This window comes from Gouania willdenowi, chromosome 19 (genome assembly GCF_900634775.1).
Source record: "Gouania willdenowi chromosome 19, fGouWil2.1, whole genome shotgun sequence".
Lineage (NCBI taxonomy): Eukaryota > Metazoa > Chordata > Actinopteri > Blenniiformes > Gobiesocidae > Gouania > Gouania willdenowi.
Window position 1 is genome coordinate 11,299,572 of NC_041062.1, and position 21,768 is coordinate 11,321,339.

The following is a 21,768-nucleotide window of genomic DNA, read 5'->3' on the forward strand; positions in this document are numbered from 1 at the left end:
TGCTGTATATGTTCAGAAGGTATTGATCATTCGGAGGACGAAATGAGTCAAAACTATTTGCTTCAAATCATCCTATTTAGTGTTTTTGCACATTTTCACTGAAAAAAAGAAAATGCAAGTACTTTGAGTTACTGACAATGCGCAAAAATAAGTAAAAATGTATCCTATTGTCAGTTTGAACACTGATCAGAACAGATCATATAAAAATAAATAACCTGTGCACACATATTGCATATGTGCTCTATATCAATGAACACACTGACCTGAAAAGTATGAGGAAAATAAAGCCCCAAAACAAAAGGATTTAAATCAGCATTTGAAAAAAATTGCGATATATCGTGAAATCGATTTTTCACACCCCTATATCCTACCACATTGATATAAACTTTGTTCAGGTTGAAAACTACAATAAGCAGAAATTGTAACAAAACATTTTATTGCTTCAAACTTGTTCGTACTTGACATCAATTCACAATGAGCTGCTTTTTGCTTTCCATTTGTCAAAAATCAGCTTTGCAGGCACAGCATCTTCAATTCCCATTCCTGTTAGACAATAGAGGACAAAGAGCTCATCATTTAACCAAATATATGCATTTACTGAAAAGGTCACTTTAATAGTTGAGCTGCAGAATTTATTGAAACTTGCCAAGGGATTTGAACACAGTCGTCTTGTTTCTGAGAGCAGGTTTTACCCTGTTTATAACGTCTCCCAGCTCTGCAAATATCTCTGCCTGAATACAAACATTTGATGGTTTTAATGGGTGCCATTATCAAACAATGATGGTATTTTTATGTGACAGAAAGCAAACACTGACCCCAGAAAGGATGACATCACCAGACTCAGCCATGGCTCCTTCTCTGCTGTCCACATACACCACAGCCTCCTTCATCAGCGTATCGTCCAGCTCACGTCTGTCTGGCCTGCAAGCGCCCACCGCTGCGCCAACGCACAAACTACCGTAAATCATCCATTTTACCCACTGACACAGAAAACCATCACCTGGGATCTGTGGAGATCTCACCTGCCACATGCGCCCCAGGTTTGACCCACCGACCCATAAGGATGGGTTCAGTGCACCTGGTTACAGTCACTATGACGTCGGCCCCCCTCACCACCTCCTCCACTGAGCTGCTGACTGTCACAGGGCCTTTCAGTGAGCGCACAAAGCTTTCAGCCCTCTCTATGGAACGGCTCCACACTCGCACCTGCAAATTAACCCAAAATTAGAGGAAAATATCCTTTAACAACCACAGAAATGTGTAATGTTCATCACAGCAGAAAGGAAAAGAAAATAATAATTTAAAATGAAAAAACGTGTTATTACAATAAATACATGCTGGATGCTGTTAGTACCATCACTGTGCACTTTTATTACTATTGTTAGTAGCTTTTGAGCCTTTTATTTATTTAGGTGCGTGGAATCTATGACATGCTGTATGCTACTGAGCACTTGAATTTCCCCTTCAGGGAATAAATTAAGTATCCATCCATCAGTAAGGGTAGGAAGAATGAATGTGTTTAACTAAAATGCAATAATTCTATGTTAAAAATAGCCACCAACAGGTAGAAATTACTTTTAGTATCAGAGACGGAAAAAGATTGAACCAAAAATGACAAAAAAAACAACTTTGCTGCTCTTATAGGAACACGTCTGAAAGGCACATTACTATTATTTTTGAAGAATTTTGCACAAATTGCTTTGAGACATTACATAATGTGTACATGGTGAACAGAACTAGCAAACGTGTTAAAATACACTAGCCATTACGTCACAACCTCAACCTCAACATAACCTATACACAAAATACATCTGCAAATACTCACTATAATGTGTAGCACAGTAAAAGCTTTTATTATGATCTAGCCTGAAACTTGTCAGAATTGCTGATTTACATTTAGAAGCAACAATGAGGAGATATAAGGCTAATGTGACAGAATAAGTGATGCTGATTTTTTAATTTAGAAATCTCTGTCTTTTCTTTCATCCACATGCATGTATGCTGGCACTGAAATCTAAATATATCCCTGTTTATTAGCACTGTTCGTAGTTTGCATTGAATCATTTTTTGAACCATACCTCCTTAAATGAAAACATCTCAGTGAACACATTGTAGTGACTCAGGGCCTGTGTTCCAGTGCCCAGGATAGTCAGAACCTCTGCACCAGGATCCATCAGCAGCTGTGGGACACAACCAGGAGGAAATGTAGAAACAGCAGCACACACACATGAACATTACAAGTGGACGTGAGCAGATTTAAAGCAGGAATGCCTTTGATGAGATAGCAGAGACTGCAGCTGTCCTCATGGCTGTGATGACCTCCCCGTCCATGACCTGCAGGTTAGAAACAAACAGGAGCCAGAACGTCTAAGGCTTTGAATACGTATGTGAGCCTCTACTAGTGCTCACATCTGGAGTATATGTACTCAATCACTAGCAGAGTTTAACTATGGTTGATATCACTGATATCATATTCATGCTCTAACGACTTGTGTGAAAGATGACGGATGAATGGTTTCCTACTCACTGCTTTAACATTCCCACGCTCCGGGTCCAGCAGCACCACTGTGGCATTAACTGCAGGTAGAGTGGATCCTTCCTCCCTCTTGTACATGCAGACAAACTTTGTGCACAGGACTGCATCCTTCTCCATGTATGTTGGCATCAGTAACATGAACCTGTGAGAGTGACGGTGCATCTGTGAGGGAAGGGGAACCTCTGGACTGTAAATTAATGCTACAGGAATAAACTTTGGTTCACTGGATTCTCTTAAAACATGTTATTAAAAATAAAAACTAACTAACTTTAAATACACATGTATATTAAAGCAGAAAGATTATACTTAGGTCGTATTATGCAGGCTTTTCCCTGCACGGTCCAGTCCACCTGAGGTTAGATTAGACCAGTGGTTCATAAACAGGGGTACGTGTACCATGAGGGGTATTTGAACATGTTGCAGTAGAGGTAGATTTGTGTCTTTATTATTCAATTTAAAAAAAGTTTACATCAATGAAAAACAAAATTTTTCAAAGAAAAAGTGTTCAAATGCAATTATTTGGGTCTCATCTAGTCTTTTGCAATTTAACACTTTTTCTTTGATTGAAAATATTTATTTTTGATTAAAGTTAACTTTTTTGTTTTTATTGATTGAATAATAAAGACACAAATCTACCTCCATATTGCAGGAGATAGTAAATTTATTCCCTAACATAAGTAATTTCATATCCTATTTTAGACACAATTTGACATTAAATGGCATCAACTGAAAAAAAAAAATAGGTATAAGGTTATCAAACTTCCAGATATTTAAGGGAATATATTCCCATATATAAAATATGTACAAATGCACACTAGGAAAAAGTTTATTAGGCTAATTTAGTTTTACTAGTTTCTAAATCAGAATAAACTACACAGGTTGTTGTGTATAAGCCACTGTAGCTCTAGCTGTGTAGGGGAGTGTAAGGGTTAACCAGTAAACAACAGAAAATAAAACAAAGGGGGTGTGGTGGAAAAGAGGACCAGAAAAGGTTGGTAAACACTAATCAAACCGCAGGTTTCGACCTACCCGCTGTGTTTGCTCAGCGGTACAGCAGTGCGCACAGACTGAATCACCTCCTCAGTGTCTCTGGTGGAGAACTTTCCCAGAGCCTCCTCCAGCAGAGGAACCAGGTCCCTGTAGAGCAGCAGTTCCTCCACCTCTTCTCTCCAGATGATGACTGGAGGTTCCGCCATTGCTGCAGCAGAGAGTCCAGAGGATCCAGTCTGGACCAGTGAACGTTCACTGGAGCTGTTCCCACTCAACGTTCTTGAAGCAAAAATACGGGGCGCAGGGGCGCTTCCATCTTGCAATTTCATGTTGCATGCATCCAGGTGTACTTTTACTTTTTGTGTGGGATTCTCTGGATGAAAAAAGTAGGGCTTCATGTTGTTGATATTTAGGTCAGCCCCAAGTTCCCTTATCATGGCCAAGTTGCTTGATGGGGCGTCACACGTGAGTGAAACAACTTTAATACCGACCTCATGAAGCCTGCTTAGGCTCTCCCTTACAATGTTTGCCTTCTCTGATCCATCCATACCTGTGTTAAGAAAGTACGCAATGGGAATTTTCCACGACTCATTTACAGCCACAACCATGAGGACCAAGGCCTGGGTGGCTAATGTGTTGTCAATTTCACCAGTGCCTATGTCGACACAGCCATGCAACTGATCGCCTGAAAAGTCCGTGATCTTGTGGATGTACATTTCATCCATCACGAGAGCACAGATTGTTTCTTTTCCCTTCCCTCTGTTTGCCTGTACGTGACCTTTTAGTGCTGTAAAAGATGCTACAGTGAATCCTGGATCAGCTGAGACGCTGCTGTACCAAGTGCGGATGGTGTGACGGTGTGGTAAAGCTTTATTGAAGTTGTCACGCACATACTCGTATGCCTTTGGAGAGTAAAAGTGCAGCGTGGTGGCAAACTGCTTCAGCTCCTCAGAGTACTTAGCTGACTTTTTCCCCTGTTGTATCTTCTGCAAAATGTGTTTTGGTACTCCATCGACTGACTCGAGCAAAGATGCACATTGACTTGACATCAATAGCTTCTTTTTCAATTGATTGATGACTTGTTTTAAGGAGCATATTTTTTTCTTTAAACGCCTGGTCTTCTGGCAATGTCCTCTCAGCTTCTTCCTGTATTTTTCTAGGATCTCGTCACTGACCTGATTTCTCGGTTTCAGAGATCTCGGAGACTTCTGGTTGTAGCAGTGATCCTCTCGAATGTCATGTTTTGCTTGTGTTGATGTTGTTGCTTGATAACTATGATCTTCTATATTTCTATCCACTGTTACAGCAGCGTCAGCCTTACAGATGTCAACGCTAAGAGGGACTTTTCCGTTTGCATTGTTAGTCAAGATGGCAGCAGAAGTCAAGCTGATGTAGCATAGGTCAACTTTTGAATCCTCTTCATTGTCACCAGAAAACCTGCTATTTGAAAATGATGAGGCATTGACCTTGGTGTCACAATGATCCAAAAGCTTGCGTTTTGCACCAGAAGTCCTCAAATGATGAGTTGGAAACAGAGTAGGGACAGCTGTGTTCTTTAGGCGACGATTTCCCTAGTAAGAAATATGCATTTCCCAAAATCACATTCATGTATCCGCAAACATGATGCTGACAGCAATGAAAATACAAGTCACTTGTTTATGTAAGGAATTCTCTAACCTTTGAGTTGATGGTGAAGGCATGCTCTTCAAAATGAACACTGCAAAGACGAGATGATGGTGTCGGTCTCCAGTCTTTCCGTCTCATGTTCACCACCCACTGCTCCAGTCTGACAACGTCACCCAAAGGAAAACTGTGTAAAAAGATAATAATCAGGCTTCATATTATTTATCAAAGGATGTACGGTGTGCAATACAAAGTATGAGTCATTTTGTCAGCCACATTTCTTGAACAGTAATTTAGATAGCTTGGTTACATAAGGGGTTTAAATGAAAATGTTCTCTAATTGATTACCGTCCCATTGTTAAAGCGAGTACTCGGGTAATCGTTTTGTAGTTCTTTTTTTTCCTGTGATCTAAAACAGTTGCGATGCACGTTGTAATCAATTCTTTTTACAGTCTATGAGTAGCAACAACGGGCTTGAGAGGGAGGAGACGTGCACATTATGGGAGGGGGGAGCAGTGGAGGGGGCGAGAGGGGCCACCTGAGAAAAAGAAAATCAGTTTAAAATATAATGTTGGCGAAAAGAGGGAAACAGGACGACATAAATGTCAATGTTTAAATGATTTTGAATGCAGAGGCTGTGAAGGTTCAGTTTTGTTTGGCTATAAAAAGACAACTAATCTTTGTTAACGATTATTGAAAGGAAAAAAAATAGAAATGAATGCATGACATTTCAAACATATTAACGTGTTTTGGGGGAAAAAACACTATCTTATTAAATAGCCCTCATGGAATAAGGCTTTTTAACTACAGTCTCTCTGAGTGCCTCAGATCTTTTTGAAACTCTAAGTTGGATCCCCAAACTGCAGAGCACCAGAAGGAGACAACACATTTTTTTCAAACAACTTTCTAACAAGAAACCCATGCAGCACTCCATGCAACAGTTTTTTGGCTACGCACATGTACTTCGGTAAACGTACCAATAGCAACGAGGGTTGTCTGTACGGCAACCGTACAAATAGAGATTTATAATTTACAATTTAATCAACTTGGGACTGTTGAATTGGTACTGTGTGTAAGCCATAGACATATTGTGGAAGCCCATGCAGAATATTTAGCACATTTACGCAGCATGATTATAGGTTAATATTTCATTACACCGCCGCCGCTTGAAGATGTTTGCGTTCACGTTTTGGTTAGTCTCTTAAAGGTGCAGTCTGCAACTCTTAGAAAGGTGACTTTTTGTCATTATTGCTAAAGCTGTCACTATGTATGGACAGCTTTACATCAAACTAGTAGTTCGTGTGAACAAAACAGACTCATCGAGTACCCCCTGCTGCTCCTGCAGCTTTTGGCAGATTGCCAGAATGCACCGCGATCGATCAAAAAGAACCAATCAGAGCCAGGATTGTGTTTGATGGGCTGTCTGACAGCTGTTGCTCACAGTCCACGCCCCTTTCCCGGCGCTAGAGCGCCGTCTTTTTTTTTTTTTTTTTTTTTTACAGCGTATGGTCTGGAGGAGTAGAAGACAGAATTGGTGACTTTTCTGCTTGAAAGGTAATTACTGCTGCTTGATTTACATTATGTTTGATTTGTAATTGTTACACTAGAACTCTGTAGTGCATGTGTTGTTCATGTGCGCGCAGCAGCCTCCGTGTGGCTGCTGTAAGTGACACGTGTTGTTGCTGCTGCTGAGGTGTGTGCACATTGAGAGAGAGAAACTCTGCAGTAATATGCTTTTAACAGAGCATGTTATATTACTGTGATGTTGCGGTCTGGCTAATGTTAGCTTGTTAGCTCATCTGAGGGAAGGACTTTGAAAAGTTTGGAGGCAGGGCAAGAGAGCAGCGGGGAGGGAGGGATCTGAGAGTCGCGGACTGCTCCTTTAAAGCAGTAAGCAATTATATTAAACAAGATCATACCTTTAGTTTTATCTGGATAGCTTGAGGAATATTTTACCCTAGTCTACACAGTACTATGAATTTCAGCCCACATGGTGACCTGTAACTCTCGGTTTAGCATACTTATCACTTGGACTGTAAAAATGTAGAAAGTGCCGCACTCAAAGATTCTTCCTTCCGCTAACGTGGGTTCAAATCCCATATATATATTTTTTCATTTTAACATATTTAACAAGGCAAACTCCACCTTTAAAAATGCATATCAGACAAAAATAAACATTTTAGGAAGAGGGTTAAAAGTTATGTTAGGAGTTAGGGCTAAAATAAAAGGGTTAACAGGGTAGCTAAAAATAAGTATGAGCTAAAATACAACTGAACTTTTTAAGTCATGGTGGACCTATCACGTGATCTAAACTGGCCAATGAGGGGCGCTGCGTATGCATAGAGTCAAAAATGTATCATAGAAATAGACACTTTCAAAATGTACACATTAGCAATGATGCAGGTCAGATTTAAATTATTTGGTTTTATTTTTGCCCTAGATACTTTTTTGAGACTTTTCCAGACGTTTTTTTTTGTTGTTACATAATTGTACAGTCAATGAACCGCATCTGTAAGAGGATTTATTTATTTTTTTATTACGATTTGGTTTTCAATACGATTTCAATCAAAATAACAAAACATAGCATGTCATTTACTAGGTTAGGTTCGCTCATGTTAAAAATAAAATAATATATATAAATCATGCTGAATAAGTAACCTAACTAGACAACATTTCGGCTAACATTATGTATTAGCTAGCTAGATAACGACTTTAACCACCCAATAACACATAAATCACACCTTTTTACTTACCGGAAAAACTGCAAAGATCCCTTAGATTCCACAGGTCGGTTAGAACAGTTTACTGCAGAACAACTCATTCTGACGGCTCTAAAAAGACGAAAAAAAAACTGAACGGAAAAGTTAAATGGCTTCTCGGCTTTCCTTCACGAAGTAACTGCTATTCACAAAGTGAGCTACGCAAGATCCGCGGCTTCTTCTTCTTCTTTAGTGTTTTATGGCGGTTGGCAAACAATGAAGTGGTGCATTTCCGCCACCTACTGGTGGAGTGTGGATCAAAATTTTGAATGTGTTCGACTTTCTGTAAATAATATGAACAAAAAAAAACTTATATCCTCTCAATCAGCTTAGTTTGTCTAAGAAAATCAAATAAAATCCTGTATCTTTCGTTTTTTGAGATATTTTGTAAGAAATCTACTACATTCAATTGTACTTTAATTTCTTTAAAAAAATTATATTTATGTTTTCCTATTTTAAACAATGTACTGTTTGTTTACCGTGCGTCCAAATCATAGTCAATATGCTATTCTTTCATTTCTCCCATTGGTTCCTAGACTTCTCATTTCACCGACCTTCCTTTAAATTCTATAAAACCATCGTTCTTTCCTTCCTTCCGCCCACTTCTTTTGCCACCTTTCCTTCAGTCGCTGTTTAATAATGCTCTTCACCTCTGTTCTACTGATGTTAACTACTAAATCTACTCAGTGGTCTTGTGTCATCTAAATATTCATGTAGTACCATATAGATTTTATAAACAAGTAAATGCATTTCAAATACATTGTTTCTTCATATCTTTATTATGCTGTTCTTGAAATAACACGTTGGATCTATATTGGCAGATGGGCATGAGATGTTTTCTGTAAATAAATTTAGGTGCTGTAAAAGGTTTTTATTTTACAGATTTGGATGTTTCTCCTCCTATTAAACTCACCTGAAAATGGTAGTAAACCTCAGTCATTTTTCTATCTAGAATCAATTACTTTTTTAAACAAGGGAATATTCACTGAAATCACTGCGATTCCAAAATTGCATTATGCATTCATACTAAGGTTTAGTGAACAAATTTGTGGCAAAAAAAAAAAAAAAAAAAAAACTATTAATAATTGTCCATTTTTGGGTCAAAAAACATCCACCTTTAAAGCCCATAAAGATTCGGAATATGATCATTTAGATAAAAATCATTCCTGACACATTGATGGAGGCTGTGGTCAGATTAAAAACTACATAAAATAAAAAAACAAATTTTGATCAAACGTGTTATAGCTTCAAACTGGTCCCTAAATCCATTCACAAAGAGCTGCTTTTTGCTTTCCATTTGTCAAAAATCAGCTTTGCAGGCACAGCATCTTCAATTCCCATTCCTGTTAGACAATAGAGGACAAAGAGCTCATCATTTAACCAAATATATGCATTTACTGAAAAGGTCACTTTAATAGTTGAGCTGCAGAATTTATTGAAACTTGCCAAGGGATTTGAACACAGTCGTCTTGTTTCTGAGAGCAGGTTTTACCCTGTTTATAACGTCTCCCAGCTCTGCAAATATCTCTGCCTGAATACAAACATTTGATGGTTTTAATGGGTGCCATTATCAAACAATGATGGTATTTTTATGTGACAGAAAGCAAACACTGACCCCAGAAAGGATGACATCACCAGACTCAGCCATGGCTCCTTCTCTGCTGTCCACATACACCACAGCCTCCTTCATCAGCGTATCGTCCAGCTCACGGCTGTCTGGCCTGCAAGCGCCCACCGCTGCACCAACACACAAACTACCGTAAATCATCCATTTTACCCACTGACACAGAAAACCATCACCTGGGATCTGTGGAGATCTCACCTGCCACATGCGCCCCAGGTTTGACCCACCGACCCATAAGGACGGGTTCAGTGCACCTGGTTACAGTCACTATGACGTCGGCCCCCCTCACCGCCTCTTCCACTGAGCTGCTGACTGTCACAGGGCCTTTCAGTGAGCGCACAAAGCTTTCAGCCCTCTCTATGGAACGGCTCCACACTCGCACCTGCAAATTAACCCACAATTAGAGGAAAAAATCCTTTAACAACCACAGAAATGTGTAATGTTTATCACAGCAGAAAGGAAAAGAAAATAATAATTTAAAATGAAAAAATGTGTTATTACAATAAATACATGTAGGTGTTAAATGATGTCACTGCCATCAATAACAGTAGGAAGAATGATTAAATAATCAGAAAGGAGTAACCCTAATGTGATTAATGTGTTTAACTAACAAACTCATTGGTTAAAATATTAAACCCCTTCACAAAACTTAGGATTTTGTCATTAAAATGAAATAATTCTATGTAAAAATAACTCAGTATCTGAGACGGAAAAAGATTGAACCCAAAATGACAAAAGACAACTTTGTTGCTTTTATAAGAACACATCTAAAAAGTCACTTTACTATTAAAATAAATGTGCATAAATTACTTTGAGACATTACATAATGTGTACATGTATGATCAATGGTCAACAGTACGAGCAAACTTGCAGCACAACAGGATTAAACGAATAATGTAAGCTTAACATAACCTATACCTAAAATACATGTCCTTATACTCACTATAATGGGATAATGTGGAGGACGGTAAAGGTTTTTATTACGATCTAGCCTGTAACTTGTCAAAGTTCAAAGCGTAATTTACATTTAGAAGCAACAATGAGGAGATATAAGGCTAATGTGACAGAATAAGTGATGCTGATTTTTTAATTTAGAAATCTCTGTCTTTTCTTTCATCCACATGCATGTATGCTGGCACTGAAATCTAAATATATCCCTGTTTATTAGCACTGTTTGTAGTTTGCATTGAATCATTTTTTGAACCATACCTCCTTAAATGAAAACATCTCAGTGAACACATTGTAGTGACTCAGGGCCTGTGTTCCAGTGCCCAGGATAGTCAGAACCTCTGCACCAGGATCCATCAGCAGCTGTGGGACACAACCAGGAGGAAATGTAGAAACAGCAGCACACACACATGAACATTACAAGTGGACGTGAGCAGATTTAAAGCAGGAATGCCTTAGATGAGATAGCAGAGACTGCAGCTGTCCTCATGGCTGTGATGACCTCCCCGTCCATGACCTGCAGGTTAGAAACAAACAGGAGCCAGAACGTCTAAGGCTTTGAACACGTATGTGAGCCTCTACTAGTGCTCACATCTGGAGTATATGTACTCAATCACTAGCAGAGTTTAACTATGGTTGATATCACTGATATCATATTCATGCTCTAACGACTTGTGTGAAAGATGACGGATGAATGGTTTCCTACTCACTGCTTTAACATTCCCACGCTCCGGGTCCAGCAGCACCACTGTGGCATTAACTGCAGGTAGAGTGGATCCTTCCTCCCTCTTGTACATGCAGACAAACTTTGTGCACAGGACTGCATCCTTCTCCATGTATGTTGGCATCAGTAACATGAACCTGTGAGAGTGACGGTGCATCTGTGAGGGAAGGGGAACCTCTGGACTGTAAATTAATGCTACAGGAATAAACTTTGGTTCACTGGATTCTCTTAAAACATGTTATTAAAAATAAAAACTAACTTACTTTAAATACACATAAAGATTAAACTTAGATCATATGATGTAGGCTTTTCCCTGCATGGTACAGTCCACCTGCAGTTAGATTAACTCAATTTATTAGACTAGTGATTCCAAACCAAGGGTACGTGTGCCCTTAGGGCAGAGTTTTTCAACCTTGGGGTCGGGACCCCATCTGGGTTTGCCTGGAGTTTAAATGTTGTCACCTGAAATGTCTGAAAAATGAAAATATATTTTTGATTTTTGACACAATCTTAAACAACTGTATTCTATACTTTCACTTTGTCACACTTAAATCTAGTTCAACTTAAATGCAGTTAAAAATAAATAAAAATAAAAAAAAGACTGTTTCATGTGTGTGGTGTTATCATTTGAAAAATATGAATAATTAAAACATTTAAAAATGCTTTTATAATCAGTATTTATTATTATTATTATTATTATTATTATTATAAATTATTAGACATTTCAGGAGGACCCCCATTTGAATTCCAGTTGACCCCATATCGGTCCACAACCTCAACGTTGCAAAACCCTGCATTACATTATTATTTTGAAGTGTACATGAGGGGGTACTGTGTGAAAAGTTTGGGAACCACTGGTGTAAACCATTATAGCTCGAGCTGCGGAGGAGAGTAAACAAGTAAACAATGTGTAAACAAAACAAAACAAAGGGGGAGTGGTGGAAAAGAGGCCCAGAAAAGGTTGGTAAACACTACTTGAACCTACCCGCTGTGTTTGCTCAGCGGCACTGCGGTGCGCACAGGCTGGATCACCTCCTCAGTGTCTCTGGTGGAGAACTTTCCCAGAGCCTCCTCCAGCAGAGGAACCAGGTCCCTGTAGAGCAGCAGTTCCTCCACCTCTTCTCTCCAGATGATGACTGGAGGTTCCGCCATTGCTGCAGCAGAGAGTCCAGAGGATCCAGTCTGGACCAAAGTCCGCTAAGATGCGTTCAGGAACCTTTGGGAAGTTTAAAACGTTGCAATAAACTGCTTTATTATGTCTCAAAACCACCACATCAGGAAAGGACGCTTTTCTTTAGAATTTCTTACTCAGAATGTAACTTTTTTCAGGGTTATATAGGCCGCTGTAAGAGAATAGAGAAAGTATACGGTTGTGTGTTCGAGTACAGTTGGTCATCCCACAGTTTAAAACCATGTTGGCCTTTTAGGCATAATGGTTCTTAATTCACAAGAATGTGTGTTCCCGCCTTTGAATGTCAGGAATGCAAATTGTGGGTTGTAACTTTCTCCTGTGGGATAGGAATCCCAAAAATGTCATGAATCTTTTGTCCCAAAGGAAATATAATACATTGTGCTTTATCCCCATGTTTGAGAACTTAAGAATTCTCATTACAATTGAGGGGGTGGAAATAAGTGAACTTGTTTTTGTGATATTGTAAAATAATGTATTCTTCATGATCAGTACAAGCAGGGGTTAAAAATAGACCTGTGTAATGCAATCACATCACTAGTACTGTAGAAACTATCAAAACTTACTGCAATTACTCAACAATTCCATGTCTCCCCTTTATCTTATTTTAGGTGAAACAATGCAATAAGTGAATGAATAGGTTAAAATGTAAAAGTAGAGACATATGACACTTCTTTGTAGCTTTTAAGTCGTAGCAGTTTAAACCAATGCATAGAAATGTTTCAAAGGATGATAAAGATGACCTTTATCAGTCCCACAAAGGGACATTTGCAAATGCAAATGATTAAATAAGTGGTCTGAGGCACCTGACTCAAGAATTCCTTCTTCCGCTGCCATGGGTTTGAATCCCACTTTTGTCACACATATTCTTTCCTTTTAACATTTTCAACACGGCAAATTCCACCTTTAAAAACACATATACAAAAAACATTTTATATTTCTAGGTTAGGGCTAAAACTAAAGGATTAGCTAAAAATAAATGAGCTAAAATAAAATAGAACTTAAGTCACGTGGTGCACCTAACACATCACCTAAACTGGCCGATGAGGGGCACTGCATATGAATAGACTGGCCGTCTATTGGTACGTTTCTGTATCAATAGCCACGACCATAAATAAAATCGCATAATATGGCACATTTTCAGAGATAACCAAACACACACTTGTTAAATAAAAATGGTTTTATTAAGAAACAGATAAACATCTTGCCAATAGCACAGAGGTGAAACCAGTTGGAGAAAAAAAAAACTAAACTGACGTTTGTCAACAAATTATGTTGGAAATGAGTTTAAACATGATCCAAGAGAAAAACAATAAAACATTTGAAAAAAAAAAAAAAAAAAAAATCAGACGAGCAGTCTCTCAATCGCCATTTGAACAGATTGGATCTGAGGTTTGAGCTGAGAGCCCTCTTTAATGGTCACAGAGGTGGCGATGACGGGGCGGGACACGCCACAGGCTCGGCCCAAGGCCTGCTTGGAGCGGACGAACACATAGGGGACATTCTTGTCCTCGCACAGCAGAGGAAGGTGGAGGATGATCTCCAGTGGTTCGGCGTCGGCGGCCATCACAATAAACTCAGAGATGCCTCTGTTTAGAGTTTTGGTTGCTGAGGGAAGATGAGGAGGTGAAAGATTAACACACGATATGCTAATTCACATGAACACTTCTAAAAGAATCCACTACCATTTATTAAAATTCAAGCAGCGCTATTGATTGCATGCAAACATTTAAAGTACATGTGCAGACAGAAAGTGAGCATATTGCACGAAAGACACTGCAGATGAAGCTGCAAAAATAGAGCAAACACCAGGGAAAACTATTAATATTTGGTTGTAAAGTTCAGGGATCACGTGCTAAAATACTCTTTCCTTATTTATTTGGCAGATTTCCTATTGGTATTTCATTATGTTAAGCAAGCTTTTTTACAGTTCCCTAAAGTACAAAATCACATTAATATAAGATAAAAGCAAAACTAATCTCAGAATAACACTTATTTTAAAGTCCCTAATTCACATAATGTGCTCTTGGACACCGTGTAGCCTAGAAGAACCCACATTCCATGTTCTTAACCGAACATAAGTGATGTTGCCTGTGTTTCTACATGGTTTCCTTACCTTCGTTGGCGCCCTTCCTCAGCTGTTTATAGTTTGAAGCTTGTTGAACAAGATCCAGGATAGTTTTGGTCAGCGTGGCGTCGGCCAGCGGGTAGGCCTTCGGGTTCACCTGGGGTTCACACTGTACACAAAACACATGCTAATGTCACTTAAAGACCCAGGAGACGTGGAAGAAGATTAAAAATACACCGCGTTACTTAGAAGACAGAAACCGCCTCGCAGCAAAGTGAAACACCTCATGTTGCTAACAGCTAGCTAGTCTGTTAGCTTCTCTCACCATTTTAGATAGTTTCTCTGGTTTTCCGGCCCTCTCGGCGAAATGCTTCACGGAGGACGATTTTTTTCAAATTAAACTATGCTTTTAAGCAAAACAAGAACAATCTCTTTGCGATGAGTTTAGAAGTAATGTTAACTATTTAGCTCAGTCTCATGCAGCGGCTCAAACGTTCAACACACGTGTGAGGTCATGCACATGCGCAGTAGAAACCTTGGGGCCAGCCAAGAACGGAAGTGACGATTTCTCAGCCAAAATGAACAAACACTGGCACTATATTAAAAATATTAACTAAAATTCTTACATTAATGCAAATAATTTTGCATTTCTGATAGAAGTGTAAGATTAAACTTTATTTATATAACGCCAAATACAACAATAACCACACATTTACATTTTTCAAACTCCGTTTGTTTGTGCTTTGGACGATGAAATGTTACATTTGGATTTGGGATGCTGTATTTATATTCTGAATGCTGCTGTCAATCTTGGCTAGGTTTTCCTAAATTGAAATGTTGAAATCTCAATATAATTATTTCCTGGTAAAATAAAGGGTGGAAAATGGTCCATAAAACGATAAATAATTCTAGATTCAAGCTGTGCTGAAAAATGAAAGTATTTCTTTGCAAAAGTCACCAGGCAACTAACAATAAACAAAAAAGTTAATAGATAAATAGATAAATTAGAATAAATATTGTGCAAATATGACATGTGCAAATGTAGTTGCAATCAGTCAGTCGGTGGTCCAAATATATATTACACACTTAAATATAAACTCTAAAATAGTCTATTTTATGTATAATATCATATATAGCCTGTATCCATTATCTCACATGCGTTTATTATAACGTTATTACCATATAAAACCTTTCTAATTCTGACCAATAGAGGGCGCTCTCTCATCAGCACCTCGTCTGTGAGACGCGCAGTGAATTGTGGGTAGGGCACTGTGAAGCGGCCATATTGGCTCTTCGTCCTGCCTGAAGGAGAGAGAGAAGAGATGAAGGGGTTACGGGGAATCAGTCATCTCTCGGTAAACAGTCTGTATTAATATCAACTCTCCGTGTTTATGGTGGTGATATTCGTACATATTACAGCCACTGTGTGAACTCTGGAGCGGTGTTAAAGACCACAGAGTCGCCTCAGGACGGACGGTGACGCTCAGGGGTCAGCTAATGCTAACTGGATAACATTTTACAAACACAACTAATATCACAAGTTACAACATCTGCCATACCAAATAATTACCCAAGATTTTAATGTAAATATATAAATAAATTGTACATTTTGGGGGAACTACATTAAAGCCATTAGCTTTGTTTTTACTTATTTTACACATATGATTGTTTATAAGTAGATATTAATACACACACACAAGTCATCTCTATTCCTCTCTCAAGATTAGACATAACTTTTAATTCATTAAGCAGAACTTCACAGATTCTGCTCCACTTCAATTTTTATATATTATTAATTCAGTGAGTTTCCTTTGCTGTATCAATGTTAGTCAAGTCATTTTTCATGTTGGCTTATTTAAATTAAAGCATATATTTTTCTCTTTACTCTTATTTTACTCGATAACAATAAAGTTTGAATTTTTTTTTCTTCTTTTTTAACACAGTTTGCTCATTTTGCTGATCCACTTGATCAATAAAGTATTTGAACTCTGGACCTGTGGTTATTAGATGTCTTATCTGATGGCTGCTGGTTTGTGTGTTGTGTTTTGGATGCATCAAATATTTAAAGTGTTAATGGTTAAATGTTCATAGCTCAGATTTAGATTTTGAAGGTCATTTTTTCCCACTTTGTATTTGAGATTGTTGTTATAACAAAGATACAATTTTTAAAATGTATTTAATTAAGGTTTCAAAAGGAAATGTCAATCATTTTTCAACATATCCTACAATAATACAATGACATTATGATACTGAAAATGTCCCTCACAATCCAGCGGAAGTAGTTTGAATTGAAAGCATTATTTTCACAAAGCAGAAGCTCACATGTCCTTCACTGCAGCAGTTCCTTTCAGATTTAAAACCATTGTAGTTGACCAATATTTCTGTATTAATGTAGTGTTTAGTTACAAGCATTGGTTGACATTCTGCTGATCTCTGAATTAGACGCCACGAGAGACCAGATCCATTTATGTCAAAGACTATCACTCTTTTATCGTCTTGGTTCCCTTAATTTCATCTGATCAGTGATGAGCCAGAAACACATTAGCCCCCGTTTGTTCTCTTTGTTTCCAGACCAGGCTTAATGCAGCCCAGGCTGCTCGTAAGGTGGAGGCGACTGGGTTTCAGCCTCAGGGAGTGCAGGTCAGTGGTTGTTAAACATATTTCTCTTCTCCACAGAGACGCTTCTATGCGGCTGCCCAAACAGGCCAGTCCCTGGTTCAGCCCCTGGCTGGCCTCAAGCTCTCTCCTACGGCTTCTCGCGCCTACCAGGACGTCCATGTATGTTTGGTAGCGTCAACAAGAGCTGTGCTGGGGCCAGACCCTGTTGTTCTGGCTTTAAGTTTAGTTTAAAGGAAAATGCTTTAAAACAGTACTTAATTACTGGAATTTGTATTTTGTACAAATGTTGACTGAGCAGCTGCTGTGGTTGATTATTATAGAATTATTGTAAGTGATGAAATCTTGTTTTTGTTGTCTAGGTGACAAAGCTGCCCAGTGGACTGGTGATTGCATCTTTGGAGAATTACTCTCCAGCCTCTAAGATTGGAGTCTTTGTGAAAGCCGGTTGTCGTTACGAGACTCCGGAGAACCAGGGCGTGACCCATCATCTCAGGCTGGCTTCTAATTTGGTACAAGAACAGTCATTGGTTCCTTCTGACTTTTTCAAAGACCTAACATTTAAAAGAAATGAAGAATTATTTCCTACTTTCTGTCACTAGTCCTACACTGACTTAGATTCCTATTTTTCCAGACAACTAAAGGAGCCTCAGCTTTCAAGATATGTCGAGGTGTGGAGGCTGTTGGAGGCAGCTTAAGGTTAGCATTAGTACCATCCACTTCTAAGGACAAGAGAGAAGTGCCTTCTTTTGTCACTAAATGTTAAACGCTTTCACCTGTGCAGCGTGACTTCGTCCAGAGAGAATATGATCTATACCGTCGACTGCCTGAGAGATGACATGTAAGTAGTTAAATGTGAATTACTTCAAGCTATGGTTAATGTCAGACATTTGGTGGGTTTATATTTGGATCTACAGAGACACAGTAATGGAGTTTTTGATCAACGTGACGACAGCGCCTGAGTTCCGTCCCTGGGAGGTGTCTGATCTCACACCCCGGGTGAAGTTGGACAAAGCACAGGCGGCACAAAGCCTTCAGATTGGTACGTCTTAACAGCAGGACCATCACAGAAATCTCTGCTAGAACTAACTATTGACTTTTCAGTCATATTGACATCTTGTGTGTATTTATTATGCCACCGAAATTACATTCAATCAACACATTGTCCGACGTATCTCTTTGAAACCCACAAGTCAAGATGAAATACTTTAGTCCTGTGCCTCTTTGTGCTTTTTTTTTAGTTTATAGGAGTGTAATATGAGTTTTGACCCCATGTTTAGGCAAGACAAATGTATTTGTATAGTGCATTTAAAACACAAGGCATTTCACTGGTTTACATGATTAAAAAGTGCAGCAGAAAACATTTAATAGTTTAAAAATCATTAAAATCAGCAGTAAAATTTTTAAATCAACAATATGATTAAAAATCTCCATATAAGAGAGCCTATGTTCGTATAGTTACGTTGTGGATGATTTTTCATAAGGATTCGTGGTTTAATTTGGGTCACTGGTAGTTATTTCTGTCATTTCCAGGTGTGGTTGAAGGTCTGCATGCAGCTGCTTACAAGAACGCTCTCGCTAACTCTCTGTACTGCCCGGACCACATGGTCGACATCATCCAGTCCGAACATGTGAGTATTTTTTGGAGAATGTTTTCCTTTGGTGTGATTTATACAGATTATACGACTTCAACTATTTTCTCACTCATTTGTTTTTTTTCAGCTGCATCATTTTGTCCAAAACAACTTCACAAGTGCAAGAATGGCTCTTGTTGGACTTGGTAAATGTCCTGCACATTTCTTTACAGCAGTAGCCACATCAGTGAGCTGAGGATGATTATTTTAATGACTGAGTATTACCTTTCATACCCTCAGGTGTTGATCATTCGGAGCTAAAGCAAGTAGGAGAACAATTCCTCAACATCCGCAGCGGAGCAGGAGCCACTGGGGCTGCAGCTCAGTATCGTGGAGGTGTGGCAAAACACAGAAGATGTGTCATACAATATATACGTGTGTGTTTTTTCTTGTTGCCTCAGCTTCACTAATTCAGTTTGCTTAATGTCCTCAGGTGAGATCCGTCTGCCCGGCTCCAGCAGCCTGGTTCATTCAGCGGTGGTGAGCCAATCAGCAGCAGCAGGCAGCAGTGACTCTCTGGCCTTCAGCGTGCTGCAGCATTTACTTGGAGCTGGTCCACATGTAAAAAGAGGATCCAACACCTCTAGCAAACTAGTCCAAGGAGTTGCCAAGGCAACGGCTGACCCTTTTGATGTGAGTGATGATCCACTTTCCAGATACAGTCCATAATACTAAAGCCCTTATAGAATAAAACATATATATTTTTGTCCTTACAGGTCAGTGCTTTCAACACAAGCTACTCTGACTCTGGGCTGTTTGGTATCTACACCATTTCCCAGGCTGCATCTGTCGGTGATGTGAGTGTGTTGAAGTTGATAGTGTAGCCGTGTTTTTTTTCTAAAATTATATAAGGTGATGATTTGACCTGAGTACTTGATCTCTCCAGGTGATTAAGGCGGCTCTTGCAGAGGTGAAAGCTGTTGCTGATGGTGGAGTCACAGCTGCCGACCTCACTCGGGCCAAGTAAGATACCATGATACAGCATCACAGTCAGACTGTAGCAAATAGTCTGCATCGTCATCATTACTGTAGAAATCTGTTTTCACACTTGTTGAAACTATATTAGCTGCAGATAAGCTGAGCTGGTAACGTTCTTACTTGAAGTTTTAATACATAATGCTGACATTACGCTGTCATTATAAGGAAAACGTCAGGTAAAGTGTGGCCATTTAGCTTAAAGCTGCTATCTGGAGTTTCTGAGGGAACGTCTCGATGTCCCGCCCTCAACAGCTCTACTTCCTCCCTTCATCTGCCAATCTACCAGAAGCTACGCCTCTACGTTTGAGCACAATCATTGCAAAACATAATCAAGTCGCATAACTACAAAAACGACACATTTATTGTTAGAGTGCCGTAACTTTTGATTAAAACATGTTTATTACCTGTCCATGAGAAATGTCGCCAAATCCTGGTCAGTTCGGAATCCTTTTAAAAGCAGCAAGTCCCTCCCCGTTTGAAAAGCAGCTCCGAGATAAATTCTGTTGCGGCCACAAAGATGTTTATGGACAAGTTTTGTTCCTGGACTTTTCTTTTTTAGTAGAAGCTTTATACATTGGCAATCGTGGAATGGGTAACTGGAGTTTCGGAGCGCTCCTCTATGACGCTATGCTGCTCAGAGTGATATAGCTGTTTGAGACACACGGCCTTGCTTTTCATGCACAGTTTACGCAGAATGCGCATTCACTTTGATTAACAGTGGCCAGCTCCAGGAAGTCGAAGCCTATTGGCTGAGCGCACTCGGCAATCGTTTCCATTTGCATAAGGGTCTATAGGACGAAGGAGGGACTTTTATACGTCAATGTATATGAATGACCACCAGCAGTAGACCATAGTAAAAGACTAGATATTTTTTGCATTTCAAAAGAATCATACATTAACATAGATTTCTCCGAAACTTCAGATATCAGCTTTAAAGAACAGCATTAAAACTTGAGGGTTGCCTTTTCTAATTCGTCTTAAGTTAAATTGGTTTACATGCATCTTTTGAAGCTGAGATAATCTGAAAATCCAGTATTCCCAGTAACAGAGTTGTGTTTCCTAGGGCCCAGCTCCAGGGTCATTACCTGATGTCCTTGGAAACGTCTGAGGGTCTGTTGGAGACCATGGGCACTCAGGCTCTCGCTGATGGATCCTACCATTCCCCCGAGGAGATCTCCAGAAGAATCGATAACGTTTCCTTGACCGATATTGCTAATGTGAGAACAGTAGTAATTAGGTCAGATTTAATACACATTCTAATTATGTGCCAAGTTATTTATTCTCTACCCCTGGTTTTCTCAGGCTGCCAAGACATTTGTGTCTGGAAAGAAGACCATGGCATCAAGTGGAAATCTTGTAAAAACGCCGTTTGTGGATGAGATCTAAGACCCTCCTCCTCTACCCTTCATGTAGACATAATCACAGTTCTTGGCTGTGGTTCTGGGATATAGCATAACACCTCTGTGATATTTATGGGTGTTTGAGGTATTGTGGGGTGTCCCCACATCTGTTCATGTTCCCTGTATAGCTGATGTAACATAACAAATAAACTCTATCACATAAATAGCATTTTGTGTTTTGTGATGTAGGCCATGGAAAGAAGACTGAGGGATACTTTCTACGTTATCTTGCAGCTAACAAAAATATACAGCAAATATTAATTAAACAGGAAGAAAGGGGACTAGGTTTATATTTTATCTCTCTGGGTCAGAGAACCTGCAAATCAAAGTAAAACCACATTGTTGTAGTAATTCAATGGTTCACAGAAACCCTGTATACCAATTTTCTCGCGAGATTTTCAGCTTCAGAGGCGTAGGTAAACAGGACTGCCTCCTTTCAGGGTTGCCAGATCGTGACGGATGGCTTTTGAAATCCTAGCTGGCGACCTTCAACCGACATGCCTGTTAGGGATCAGGTTTCTGTTCTTTAAATACATAAATTCAATTAAACTACTGAATATTTGCGAGGATATTTCTTCATCAGGGTCAAGAATGGATAAGCAAACATTTAAAAATCGGTTGATTTTTGTTTCTAAAATTATGGTGCGACCGAAAGTTGTTCTTTTCAAAATAAGAGCAC

General features: G+C 39.2%; 4 protein-coding genes across 5 annotated transcripts; 1 reads left to right on the plus strand and 3 right to left on the minus strand.

Annotated features, from left to right (window-relative positions):
• Nucleotides 1–419: 419 nt before the first annotated feature.
• On the minus strand, nucleotides 420–8,520 carry LOC114481660 (uncharacterized). The gene is made up of 10 exons (XM_028476641.1): nucleotides 7,903–8,520; nucleotides 5,204–5,336; nucleotides 3,566–5,097; nucleotides 2,528–2,678; nucleotides 2,272–2,334; nucleotides 2,079–2,180; nucleotides 1,023–1,206; nucleotides 816–937; nucleotides 647–731; nucleotides 420–543 (listed from the first exon to the last, which is right to left on the minus strand). Exons 1-10 carry the CDS (start codon nucleotides 7,968–7,970, stop codon nucleotides 470–472), a joined length of 2,514 nt encoding a protein of 837 aa, XP_028332442.1. The 5' UTR covers nucleotides 7,971–8,520; the 3' UTR covers nucleotides 420–469.
• Nucleotides 8,521–8,664: 144 nt separating this feature from the next.
• Nucleotides 8,665–12,485, minus strand: crym (crystallin, mu). The gene is made up of 7 exons (XM_028476643.1): nucleotides 12,190–12,485; nucleotides 11,191–11,341; nucleotides 10,742–10,843; nucleotides 9,731–9,914; nucleotides 9,524–9,645; nucleotides 9,355–9,439; nucleotides 8,665–9,251 (listed from the first exon to the last, which is right to left on the minus strand). The coding sequence occupies exons 1-7, from the start codon at nucleotides 12,354–12,356 to the stop codon at nucleotides 9,178–9,180; spliced, it is 885 nt and encodes a 294-aa protein (XP_028332444.1). The 5' UTR covers nucleotides 12,357–12,485; the 3' UTR covers nucleotides 8,665–9,177.
• Nucleotides 12,486–13,655: 1,170 nt separating this feature from the next.
• On the minus strand, nucleotides 13,656–14,994 carry LOC114481621 (NHP2-like protein 1). The gene is made up of 3 exons (XM_028476585.1): nucleotides 14,787–14,994; nucleotides 14,510–14,630; nucleotides 13,656–14,001 (listed from the first exon to the last, which is right to left on the minus strand). The coding sequence occupies exons 1-3, from the start codon at nucleotides 14,787–14,789 to the stop codon at nucleotides 13,739–13,741; spliced, it is 387 nt and encodes a 128-aa protein (XP_028332386.1). The 5' UTR covers nucleotides 14,790–14,994; the 3' UTR covers nucleotides 13,656–13,738.
• A 687-nt stretch (nucleotides 14,995–15,681) lies between these two features.
• uqcrc2b (ubiquinol-cytochrome c reductase core protein 2b) lies at nucleotides 15,682–21,258 on the plus strand. Of its 2 annotated transcripts, none has more exons than XM_028477064.1 (14): nucleotides 15,682–15,816; nucleotides 17,033–17,101; nucleotides 17,440–17,589; nucleotides 17,712–17,776; nucleotides 17,862–17,918; nucleotides 17,995–18,119; nucleotides 18,611–18,708; nucleotides 18,800–18,857; nucleotides 18,952–19,047; nucleotides 19,145–19,344; nucleotides 19,428–19,508; nucleotides 19,598–19,674; nucleotides 20,753–20,906; nucleotides 20,992–21,258. In XM_028477064.1, the coding sequence occupies exons 1-14, from the start codon at nucleotides 15,784–15,786 to the stop codon at nucleotides 21,073–21,075; spliced, it is 1,347 nt and encodes a 448-aa protein (XP_028332865.1). In that variant the 5' UTR covers nucleotides 15,682–15,783; the 3' UTR covers nucleotides 21,076–21,258. The 2 variants fall into 2 exon arrangements, with proteins under 2 accessions (XP_028332865.1, XP_028332864.1); XM_028477063.1 differs by lacking the exon at nucleotides 17,033–17,101 and adding an exon at nucleotides 17,138–17,239 and having other exon boundaries at nucleotides 15,711–15,816.
• Nucleotides 21,259–21,768: the final 510 nt, after the last annotated feature.